The sequence below is a fragment of the Tachysurus fulvidraco genome, chromosome 1 (genome assembly GCF_022655615.1).
Source record: "Tachysurus fulvidraco isolate hzauxx_2018 chromosome 1, HZAU_PFXX_2.0, whole genome shotgun sequence".
NCBI lineage: Eukaryota > Metazoa > Chordata > Actinopteri > Siluriformes > Bagridae > Tachysurus > Tachysurus fulvidraco.
Genome location: NC_062518.1, coordinates 40159604 through 40173075, shown reverse-complemented (window position 1 = coordinate 40173075; position 13472 = coordinate 40159604). Strand labels below are relative to the sequence as shown.

General features: G+C 37.9%; 1 protein-coding gene across 3 annotated transcripts in view; it reads right to left on the bottom strand.

Annotated features, from left to right (window-relative positions):
• Nucleotides 1–13472, bottom strand: part of LOC113663000 (Fc receptor-like protein 5) — a 161442-nt gene that overhangs the window by 26789 nt on the left and 121181 nt on the right. For all 3 annotated transcript variants that reach the window (XM_047818860.1, XM_047818867.1, XM_047818875.1), the window contains one exon: nt 7802–8074. In XM_047818860.1, coding sequence (XP_047674816.1) covers nt 7802–8074 — 273 coding nt within the window. The remainder of the gene's footprint in view (nt 1–7801; nt 8075–13472) is intronic.

Below are 13472 nucleotides of genomic sequence, written 5' to 3'. Positions count from 1 at the left end.
TACAGCTTTCAGACCGTGCCTCAATGAGTAAGTGTTCAATTACTTCTGGGTACTTACTGGCCCACTGTCTGATTTCAAATCTGCCATTTGATAGTAACTGTCTCATTTTGTCGAAAAGTTGCTTGGCTCGGTCTGTTGTGGGAAGGGATTGCCAGCAGTTATCCACATAAATGTTGTGTAATACTGAGTCCACTATCTCTTCGTTGGTTTCATGATGGTCTATGACATGATTCTGGAGGATGGCACAACATGGGCTACATTTAGTTCCAAACGGTAGAACGCACCACTCTTAAATGTCAGGAATCCTCTCTTTCCAGATTTCTCCACAAGAACGTGGTGGAGTTTCTAACATGGTCATTAAGAGGCCTGCTTCTTTAAGCATTTACATTTACAGCATTTCCAGATGCCCTTATCCAGAGCAATGTACATAAGTGCTTAAATCTCTAACATTGAAGACATTAATGCTGGTTCACTAGGTTACATACTTAAGATACCATGAGTTTAAAAAATTTGTTCAAAGTTACAATGAAAACTTGAAAATGTTGTATTTTTTTTAATGCAAAAAATAAGAAAAGAAGTGCTAGTTGAAGTGTTTCCTGAATAGTGTAAGTATGTCTTCAACCGCCGCTTGAAAATAGCCAGTGACAGCTGTCCGGACCTCTAGGGGAAGTTCATTCTGCCTGAACAGAGAAGAGTCTTGTAGTATACTTGCCTCTTAACCTGAGAGATGGTGGAACCAGTCGAGCAGTGCTGGTAGATCAGAGGTTGCGGGGTGCAGTGAGAGGAGTGATGAGGGCTTTGAGGTAACAGGGAGCTGGTCCATTTTTGGCTTTGTAGGCCAGCATCAGTGTTTTGAATCTGATGCCTGCAGCTACCAGAAGCCAGTGGAGGGATCGCAGCAGCGGGGTGGTATGCGAGAACTTTGACAGGTTGAAAACAAGCCTGGCAGCTGAATTTTGGATCATTTGCAGAGGACGGATTGCGTTCATAGGTAGACCTGCCAGCAGTGCATTGCAGTAATCCGGTCTAGAAATGACAAGAGACTGAACAAGTACCTGAGCAGCCTGTGTGGACAAAAATGGCCGAATCCTTCTAATGTTGAGAAGAAACTGACATGAGCGAGTCACATTAGCAACATGAGAGGAAAAGGACAGTTGATTGTCCATGGTTACCCCAAGGTTGCGAGCTGTGGCTGAAGGGGAGATCAGATCGTTGTGCTATAGGATATAGCAAGATCATGACCTGGGGACGAATCACCTGGGATGAACAGCAGTTCAGTTTTGCTAGGATTGAGCTTTAACTGATGAGCAGTCATCCATGATGAAATTTCTGCCAGACATGCTGAGATCCGGTCAGAAGCTGTGGCATTTGAGGTGGTGAAGTGGCTTTAAGCACTTTTTATAAATAAACTATATCACATTTTCATAAAGTTACATTTATGCATTTAACCCAAAAGTAAAGTAGACTTAGCATAAAAACTGGTACTAAACCGGTATAAACAAGCCTTCTAGCAAATCTACATATTTGAACCAACTCTCGAAAAACGATGAAACGCTACTGAACAGCGACACCATCTGGCTATATGCATTGATGACACAAAATGAGGCAATGTATTGTATATTTACAGTAATCTCTCTTCTTCAGAACCTTCCTGAGTTAAATAATAAATGCACCCTAAAAAAGTTTAAATTGCATATTATTTATTCAAAAGTAACATCCAAAGCCTTTTAAAAAAAAAGTAAGAAAGCCAAGGAAAACTTTACTTTTTAAAACTATAATATCAAAGCCTTTTGACAGACCTGCTCTGCATTATAGTTAAGATACTGGTATTTCTAATATAAATGTTTTGTAATAAATTATATACTTTATGTGGCTAGGACTAACTTACTAAGTCCTTATAGCTCTGTATTTGTTTTATGTAGCACCATGATCCTGGAGAAACCTTGTCTCATTGTACTGCAACAGTATATTACTGTATATATGGTTGAAATGACAATAAAAGCTTCTTGACTTGACATATATTTTTTTAATGCCAAACATTTTCATTTTAAATTTCCTGGCAACTTACAGCTGAGACAAGATACAAAAGAACAGTTAAGGGATGAACAGATGAGTTTTGCTCAAGGTGATGCGATTTAAACTCACAACATTCTGATTAATACAAAGACGGAAGCACTGAGTGACCACTTTCAACACATTTTCTGTAAAAAAAAATCTATAAATTATTGACTATTAACAGACCTGAATGAAGGTCACTTTAATAAGACAAACTGGATGTGTTTTCTTTCCAGCACATGCTAAAAAATTCCAGATGCCTACCTAGAAAACACTGACTGTTTTTTTTTTGTCAAATCATTTAATTATGAACTATAATGATAAACAAACGATAAACCTCCTCTCCTGTCCTCAGTGATCAGAATTAGTTAACACTGTACATAGATGATATTCTGTTTGCCAATGGCATCTGTACAAAATTTTAATAAGTTTACTTAACCTATAAAATATTTTACCCAGTTAAATAAAGATGAATAAAACTAGATAGAGATTAGAGATGAATTAAAGATATGATATCAAGTAAATTTTAATGTATACTGCATTAACATAATTCATAACCCCATGAAGAGGTGTGAAAACTTCAGAAAAAACAACAACCGGTAGTAAGTATTTAAATTTGAGAAATCAAAATTATTTCACAATCCTATAGTCTGATTTATTTATTTTGTTCACTCCTCTATAACAGCATTCTGGGTGTCTTCATCAGTCTGAACTGTCAAATAAAGAAAACAGTTTTTATTGACAAATGGTGAATGGAATTTATATAATTAGAACGTGAATGAAAATGCAAATGTATTCAAAAAACAAACAAAAAGTACATAAAACTGTCTTTTAATTATCAAAACCAATTTGGAATGGGTTCCTACAAATAGATGAACATCCTGTCATTTAAATCATACAGAAATCACACAATTACATACTCATTACATTTATAAAACTATTATTTCTAAGCATCTGCACTTTAATTATATAATCATTACTGTAAATGCATTTTAGTGCTTTAATAACTAAAGTGTGTATTGTGGTAATTTTCAGGTAAAATGGTAGTACAGACTCAAATCATTTGTCCTGTTACCTCATGTCAGTGTGTTTATTATGTGAAATAGACTGAAAATGTTTTTACCTCGAGCTCTGAAACATTTCACTGCCAGAACGATGGTCAGCTGCAGATACACAGAAACTGTCACTAGACTGCTGATCAGTCTGAGCACTGATATTGAAGCTCCTACATGCGATATGATGAGGAGTAAAATGTTATTTATAATATTGGGGAGTCTAATACAAGGTTCTAATAAATACAAGATTCAAATGAAGATACATATCATACTCTATATGCAACAATACCACAGAGCTGCAGAATCTGACTGTAATTTAAAGATTAAAGATTTAAAGTCATTAGTTCTAAAGTAGGTACTTTCTATATATATTGAGCTGGATCACACCACATCATTGGGTATTTTACTATAATCCCATTCAATTTTATTGCTTTCTAGATTAACTGAATAAATATTTCTCACCTCTGACTGAAACCCAGCTTTTCAGTGACTCTCCTCTCTCCTGGTGTTTACAGTGGTAGAAACCTTCATCAGACTTTGAGACACTACTGATGGTCATCTCTCCTGTAGTCTGGGAGTGAAGGATAGAATCATCTTTATAGAAATCAACACCAGAGCCTGGGATCTTTTTGTTGCGAAATAAACAGCGTAAAGTCAGATTATGTCCCTCAGTCACAGGATGTACAGGACTGTCCAGGATCACAGCACCATCTGTAGGACAGAGAAAGAAAACACTGAAAATAGGAAATGTATAAAATAATGTAATGAATTAAACAGAGAGCTCTATCAGTGGGACATATCAGAGAAAGTGTAGCACAAACTTACACTGAGTGAACTCAGAGTTTAAAAGTGTTATCTCTAGTCCTGTATATTGTAAATCTGTTATAGATGAGAACATTGAAAACTCACTGTGTACTGTGATGTTGACAGAATTACTGCATCCTGCAGATACAGACTGACACCAATAAACACCAGTGTGTGATCTAGAGAGGGAGCTGATGTTACATGTAGAGCCTGATACTGATGAACAATCGATGAATGTCTCAGTGTAACTGTATCCTCTCACTGTCCATCCAGTAGAGTTACTCTGGTCCTCACAGTTCAGTGAGAAAGAGTCAGCAGAAAAGTGTTGAGTTCTGCTCGGCCTGATGATCAGAGACCCTGAAGGAGATTCACCTGAAATACACAAATAAAGTTTATTATGGAATTATTATGACTTAAATTTTTAATGATTCTATTATAATGCTCCTGTATATGTAGTAGTAGTAGTAGTAGTAGTAGTAGTAGTAGTAGTAGTAGTAGTAGCCTTTATTGTCACTGGTCACAGGTACCGTGAATTTAGCCATCAACCTGTCGATACATACAATACATACAATATGACAAGGGTGGGACAGGACAGGAAGACAGGGAATTGAAAAGAAATACAGCATAACAGGGAGAAAAAGGGGGAGGGAAGGAGAAAAAAACAACCCCCAGACTATGCTCCAGTGGGGAGTACAGTGTGGGAACAAAAAAAACACCTCAGCAACATAAGCACATAAACAGTACATCATAAACACACGACTTGCAACAGGGGAGGGGAGTGGGAGGTGGAGGTAATCCAGCACAGGCAAGCAGCCATCAGGTTCTGCAGCCTTTATCTAAGGCACTGGTCACAGACCCGCTTGTCAGACTGGCGGTACAAAGCGGCGAAGGCATGGGATTGGGGGGGGTTAGTGCATATCTTTATATACGTGTGTGTGTGTGTTTGTGTATGTATAAGTGTGTAGGCCTGGAGAGTCGTTGCTCCCGGCATCAAATCTCGGTGCCTCAGTACACAAGATTGTCATAGCGATACACAGCAAGTTGCCATGGAGACAGCCTTGAGCATGTCCCCGACAGAGTCAACAATCAGCAGGTGTCTGTGGAAATGGGGGAAGGAACGCAGTCTCGCTGCAGTGCTCTTCCAGGGCAATCGTTCCAGCAGCGGCCTTGGCCAAGGCCAGTGCTGGTTAAGAGGAGCCGAAAGCAGATAAGATTGGGCTTGTTTGGTCTTGGGCCGAGTAGACGCATTCCAATTTACACAACTACTCTCTTAGTCCATTCTGGTCTCCAAATCGATCCATTTTTCTTTCCGAAGTTCTTCGTGACGTCAACAGTATCGAAAGCAGTGAGCCTCACCGTGATGTTATCCATATTGCGGTTAATAGTCACAGCCTCAGTGCTGACCGCTCTGCCCACTGCAACAATCATGACGGGCAGCCTTGGGAGGTTATGGACAGCTGTCACCGTTTTCTGATTTCCTCGATAAACCAGGGCAATGCCTAATCCAATCAGCAGAACTCCTGTTATCATGGTTCCGAATAGGTAGATATCTTCAATGTCCTCCACGGAAAGAGCCGCCAGACACACGACCCGCCACCTCTCCCACGCGTCCATCGTATAGCCAGCTCGAACGTTCCGGTAGGGCAGTCAGGTTCCCCCGAACCCAAGCTTCTCGTTGAGAAGATGGTGCCAATTTCATTGAGAGACCAGTTTATCAAATTCATGATGTTTTTTAGTTTGGAGAGCAGTGCGGAGAGAGTCTCTCAAAGTATAAGACAATAGACGAGACGAGCAAAGCAGGGAAAGTAAAGGAGAAGGAGAGAAAATGCGACCGCCTTCGTTGAATGCCAAAAGAGAAGATTTGTAGATTTGCAGAAGATTAATATATATGTAGTATATTAATATGTGTATCATTAAAAATTAACCCAGGACTAAATCTTTAATTGCGTTAATTATACTATTTAGATTCTGTTCACCTGCCTAATACATCTAATGAGTTTAAACATAAAGAGTTATTACGGAACACATAAGAAAATATATATTATTTCATAGTATAGCTGCAATGAGTCTGTCTGTCTGTTTTTGCCCTGTTTCTGTCTGCTGTCTTGCCCCTGCTGTTAATTGTTTGCTCCACCCACTCATTTGTTACCATGGACACTAATTCAACTCAGGCTTTCCTCCAGGTGTGTTGTCTTTGTCACTGATTGTCTCCGCTTTTTGATTGGATCCTGGTTGCTATATCTACTCTGTCTATCCACTTCCCTGGTGTTAGTTGTTGTGGTATGTTGTATGTTTATGTTTCTGCTCCTGGTCCCTGTTTTGCTTTGTGTTCTGCCTTGTGTTGCCTGTTTCGTGATTTTTGATTAAATACGTTCAGCATTTGGATCCTCACTCGCCTTTGTCTAACCGTGACAATAGCTCAGTAGATGCAGCTGTAACTATAAATATATTTATATTAGTATGTTTGTTCTAATGTTATTGTGTTTTTAATAACGGCTCATACACAGAGACTCGTGAGCAGATGCTCCAAATAATCTACAGTAAGACCAATAATAAACAGATTTAGAAACAAGTTGTTGTTTAACATAGTAGTTTGTATCAAGAGAGATTAAAGACTGATTAAAGACAGGAAAAAATACTAACAAATAGTATTAAAGAAAACACTGAGGAATAAAAGGAATATATGTTTAGATTTCAGTTTAGAAAAAGGATTATGTATAATTATTTTATGTATAACATAAAAATTTATTTTAAAAAATAGTATACATCAATTCTTGTAGTATTAACTTCATGAAATCTCAGAAAGATGTCAGCACTGATGGGATGTAATGTGGTTAGTTATTAATATGGAATTATTGGTTGACGTTTCTTACCACCTCTAGATGTGTTTACAATACACTTCATTTAATAAATTCTCTATTTATGCATTGATTTTAATTTGCACTTATTTACTTAAATGTTTTATTTCCTCACCAGTGATCCACAGTGGCTGTGTTTTGCTGTACTGTGTGTGAAAGAATCCTCTCTCAGCCCTGCACACATAAACTCCTGTGTGATTCAGAGAAACAGGACTGAGAGTGTAGGAGCCTCCAGATCCTCTGCTGCTGTCTGAGAGGAGCGATGTTCTGGACCTGAGGGAACCCTTTCTGTTTCTGGAGAGAAAATCTTTGTACCAGCTGAATGTCCAGCCTGTAGAGGAGTGTTTAACCTCACAGCTTAGAGTCACTGAATCTCCTTCAGTCAGCCAGATCAGTGGAGACACAGTCATTACTGTCTCTGCTACATCTAATGGATAACAAACATGGAACAAAATCATACAGAGTTTACATATAATTAATGACAAGATAACACAAACTCACACACTCATAAGAACATTTTTGATTTCCAAACAGTACCAAAAAAACCACTTTGTAATGTAATGTAAAAAAAACAAACAAACAAAAAAAACATTTGATTTCATTATTTTTAAGACCTCCTTACATGTTTTTTTTACCTTCTTTCTGACTTTTGCACAGGTCTGTGTATATTTTATACTTTATACTTTACACTATTACACTTTATACTATTTTATACTGTATACTTTAAGGTCTGATTCGTGAGTTCAGGTTTAGGTTTTTCTGTAGTTGGAGGTGAAACACACAGTTCATGTGCTGCTCTCTGAGTGTTTATCACACTAATCAATACCACACTACTACAGACAGTGACATGTTGTTACTAATACACTGTGAAAACACTCGCTATGACTAAATATCCCATTAAATACTGTTAAAATATTTTGTGGTCAATGCTGTAAAAAGGATTTTACAGAAATTTACATTCCAAAAATAGATCCAACAGCAACTGGCTCTGTGTAAATTATATAAGTTAACATAAACTCAAACACTCACCTGATACAGTGAGAGTAACAGCATCACTGATGTCTGAGATCTGATAGTCACTGCGTCTCCTCCCTCTGCAGGTGTATTTACCACTGTGTTCATTTCTAACTGAGCTGAAGCTGAACTCCTGGGTTGTGAGGTTTCTGTAGACCTGGTCATCTTTATACCAGCTGTATGTCCACTCAGTGTCTCCTCCTCCCTGTATTTCACACCTGAGAGTCACAGTCTCTCCTCTGAACACATGTTTGTCAGGCTTTATGGTCACCACAGCTTTAGGACTCTCTGCAGAAACATAATCTTATTATTAACACCTCAAAATAAACACTGCAATAAATACAGTTCTGATTCTACTGACATTAGTCTGTGTTTAGTCAAATCATTAGTGATGGTGTAGTGTATATAAAATAATATTACCTAAAGTTCATTAAGAAGTGTACTGTAAGTCCTAGCAACGTGTTGTTGTACATGTTTTGTTATAGATATTTATTCTATTTCTTTTATATAACTGGGACACAATAAGAACATTTTAGATTTCCAAAATATTTCCAAAAATACATAAAGACAAAAGTATCATATCATTTAATACATTTTTTTAGACAAATATAATTAACCTGCTGAGTTTTGACTTACTAGCCACTTTCCTTATAAAACTTCACAGAGTCCTCACACCAAATAGAGGGGTGTTTGAGGTTATGTGTTTTTTCCCACATGATGCTTATTATACCTAATGTGTTATTACCTGCCCTTGTGTATCTGTCTTTGTTCCTCTTTATGTGTCACGTTCTGATTGTGCGTGTTCATGTATTATTTTTTCATCATTTGAGGTTATCTAGTGTGAAGAAGACATACACACAGTGTAACAGCAGGTCTCTGAATAATGAGTAATGAATAATACTTGTACTCAACAGTGGCAAAATGTAAGACACCATCTTTATACCAGTTGTACATCCACTCCACATCTATGTGCTTGTATTTCACATGTTAAAGTGACTTTCTGTCCACATTAATACAAATCCATCATGTACACAACATAAGCAATAAAAATATATAGAAATCACCTTGAGCTTGTCCAATGTGGATAAGTGACATAGCCACTAAAAAGGGGAAAAAAACAGAGAATTTTGTGTCAAATTGTGACTTCTATTTTTTGTCAGAGTTCGGTGTGTGCGCTCTGCCCTTTTACCTGAAATGGATTACTCTGTAATCTTCTCTGAATAAAAGCAAAGACAAGATTTGTTTCATCACATGATTCCACCTCTCACCAAATTATATTATAGTTTAATTTCCACAACAGAGAATATGTAATGCTAAATTTTTCATTTATTTAAGAAGACAAATGAGAACAATGTCATGTCCTGTAAATAAAAAAAATCTTTAAATCACTTTAGCTATTATACAAGTTTTACCTGTTCCTTTAAGATATAATATATAATGTTTAAAAAGGTTATTTTCACTCAACTCACTTCACAGCTCATTACAGTCTCCTGTATAAATAAATTCACTTCTGCTAATCTGAAGCTGAATTGTGTCACTTCCTTCTCTTTGTCTCACATTACAAAATTGCTCATGTTAACCAACACATCTGTAAAAATGAACGCAGATTGTTTCAAAGCAAGTTGCAGCTCTAATGAAGCAGAAGCAGTCTATTTTCACTCATTGAATTCACTTTATATAAAAGTTCAAATTTATTAATCACGTACATCTATTGCAGTCACTAAATTGTTAATGATTAGGGATTGATGCAGTGGAGCAGCCACTTTATTGTGGGATTTATTGTGAGAAGTTAAACAGCAGCACAATCACTGAGAACATTAGCAAAAACACAGCGGATTATTCTCTTCTATACGCTCAGACTATCCTATATCCTATATTATAATCCTATACTAATAATCTATGTACACAGGACATCAGACATCATGTGAACATTTTTTAACCCACCACTCACTTTAATAAAGACACAAAGAAAACATTTTTACTCACAGATCATCATACGGAGTGTCCACAGCTCCATTCTGTCAGACATGAATGACGAAATGATCAGCGATTTGTATTTAAGCCTCTACACTTCCTGTCTTCTTACACAAAAAGAGAAGAAGAGAAAGATTTCCATTGTGGTGCAAGTTGGTGTGATATTTTCAAGTGAACTCCACCTCTATACCACCAAAAATCCTAGCAACAAATTCAACAATTTGGGGAACATTTATTTGGGAACATTTCTTTATTTAACTGAATGATCTTGTAAAGTTCCTCTGCTACCTCAATCAGGTTTATAAATCATTTCAACATGATATAAGTGGATCTTTCTGGAAAGCGTTTTATGTAATTATATAGAGACATGGTAGCCTAGTGGTTAAGGTGCTGGACTACAAATTGTAAGGTTGTGAGTTTGATTCCCACATCCACCAAGCTGCCACTGCTGGGCCCCTGAGTAATGACCTTAACCCTCAGTTGTATAAAAATGAGTTAAAATACAAGTCGTTCTGGCTTAAGAATGTCTGTTAAATGCTATAAATGTAGATTGAGGCATGGCTTGTGCTAGTCACATAATGGGGTAGTGAAAAGGCATTTTCATTCATTAATGAAGGAGGACATTCTTACAAACACTCTAAACCTACACACAATACATATATTTAAGTTAATTAACTTAATTATTATGCTGGCCTTTGTACAGTGTAGATTTGTAAAGTATGTAAGTACAACTGTATGTTTGATATTCAGGTTAATTCTTCGCTGCAGAGACCATGATTATCAAAAATAGTTATGAGTCATTAATGCTGACTGGTTAATGCTCTTTGTTTGTATGAAAGACCAAAAGAAACTAACCACAACCACAAAATACCTGGCAGAAGGTATATGGGATTTAAAAACTGGATGTGTAAAGGAATTTGACAAGTAAAAGATTTATATGAAGAAGGTGTATTAATGTCATTTCAACAACTGGTGAGAAAATATGGTCTCTTTCGCAAACACTTCTTTCTGCATGTCAGGAGCTTTGTACACTCTCAAATGAAAACCTCCTCAGAACCCCCATTGTCAATCATAGAAAACCACACTTTAAAACATTTAAATGCTAGAGGCAACTTATCATTGTTTTATAACATACTCTTAGAGGGATCAAAAGATAATTCTTTATCTTACTTGGTAGCATGGAAAAATTATCTGCAGGAAGATATTTCAAAAGAAGAATGGGAAGAATCATATCTATTCATGAATCATATTCTATACATCTATTTGCTCAAACCCACAGCATTAACACAAGGTGCAAACTACTGCAATACCAATGGCTTTTAAGGACATACATTACCCCTGTAAAATTAAATAGGTTCAATCCCAATATCCCTGACAACTGTACAAAGTGAAAAGATGAAATTAGTAAACCTTTTCACTGTGTATGGGAATGTAAAGAGTTTCAAAAATTTTGGAAGGAAATTCTTACCATGATTGGTCAGTTAATTGGGGATAATGTTCCTCTTGAACCAAAACTGTGTGTATTCCATATATACCTAATACATTTGGTGTGAGGTGAGGACACATTCGAGCTGCACTTGGTGGAACTGGAGCTGGAGGCCATGGGGAAGCAGATCCACGACCTACAGGTGAAGCAGACCGAGCTGCGGGTGCAGAAAGCCATGCTGGAAGCTTCCCGGTCGCTCGCTCACCTGTCTCAGGTAAATCCCCGGCATTAAATTACTACTCCCTCCACCTCTACTCCGTGTGTTTCTCTGTCCAGACCCAGCGCACCCAGGAAGCGGCCTGCCCAGGTGCTGTCCACTCCGGCGCCAGGGGACCTCCGCCGCCACCGGTCACGAGATCCCCACCCGGAACCACTTCGCTCCCTTTCGCGAGACGGACCGCGACACTGTGATCATCGGCGAAGTCCGTGCTACTGTGGCTAAAATTAAGGCTCGCACTCACTGCTTACCTGGTGCTCGTGTTCTTGATGTCACTGCACAGGTACCTAGGGTCATGAGCAGAAACACCGGAGCTGTGGTTCTTCATGCCGGCTCGAACGACACCAGCCTGAGGCAGTCGGAGATCCTGAAGAGGGACTTCAACACCCTGGTGGAGATGGTTCGCAGCACAGCACCCGCGGCTAGGATCATCGTGTCTGGACCTCTTCCCACGTACGAGCAAGGAGTCGTGGAGGTGGTGTTGCCAATATCTTTAGTGATTTCCTTACTGTTACTCAGAGAACACAGCATAGATTTAGTTATTTTGAAGTGCTTGTTCTTAATGCTGCACTCTTGCACATGCACACGAAAAAATCCATGATGTGTTTTGCTATAGCGACCGTGTATAGACCCCCAGGGCCCTACACTGATTTTTTTAGAGAGTTTGCATATTTTCTCTCGGACCTATTGGTTAACTTTGATAAAGCATTAATTGTAGGAGACTTTAACATTCACGTTGACGATACAAACGATGCTTTAGGACTCACATTCATGGACCTACTCAACTCATTTGGGCTTAAACAAAACATCACTAGAGCAACACATCGTCTTAATCACACACTAGATTTAATAATATCACACGGAATAGATGTCACTGATATAGATATCATACCTCAAAGTGATGACATCACAGATTAACTGTGTCTCACTATGTTATCGATTCAGTAGAACTATATTATTCCGACCACTAAAGACAGATTCACAAATAACCTGCCTGATCTGTCTGGACATCGTACTGTACCCTTAAACACAAACAATCTAGATGTAATGACTAACAGCATAGGCGCGATATTCACTAGCACGGGCATCACCAAATGGTGGACCGCGGTCTGGATCCGGACCGAGTGACGGGTCTGCCTGGACCCGTTAAAATTCTAATGTTATCATATTAAGCATCTCCTTATTATAACCTAATATTATAAGATTATATAAGCTCTTTGATATTAATAAAAAGATCAATCTTTCGTTCATGCGCAGTTAATCTAGTTAGTGCGACAGGAGCGTCATCAAAAGCCAAGCCAAAAACAGATTGTTTCTGTTCCATACTCCAGAGCAGAAGGTGGCAGTAATGCACCTAATTACGCTGGCAGGACAGTTACATGCCCATTTCTCTCACTAGGAACGGAAGATGGAAAGGGAGTAAGGAGAGGTGGAAAGGAGAGAAGAAAACGGGAGCTGCTCAAAGCTCTGCACTTTTCTTTTATTCAGTAAATTCTGCCCTGTTCTATTTTACTTGAAATGGTCTTTTGTTTAATTTTTTTTTAAAGTTTAAAGATTTTATTTTATTCAAAAGATTCTGAATGTTTTACATTACTTGAAATATAGGCCTTGAGTTCAGGCTGCTCAAAGCTGTGTTTGCACTTTTTATTTATTTTATTCAGAAGAAATTCAGTGTCCGTTATCTGTTACTTGACATGTAGTAAAGACAACTACAGTATTGTTTTCCATTCAAGTGCCATACAAGTTCAGACTTTGAAAACACTTGAAATTTAACAATAAATTATATAGAAATGTATGTGCGTTATTGATTTTATTAACATGAGGGTACACTATTTTAAGTGACAATATAAGATTCGGACCTTTGCTGGGAGGAAATTTTAGTAACTGGACCTCTTTGAATTTTAATTGAATACCCCTGCACTAGCACATTAGACACTGTTGCCCCAATCAGATTAAAGAAGGTTAGAGACAAAACACCTGCACCCTGGTATAATAGTCATACTCACACC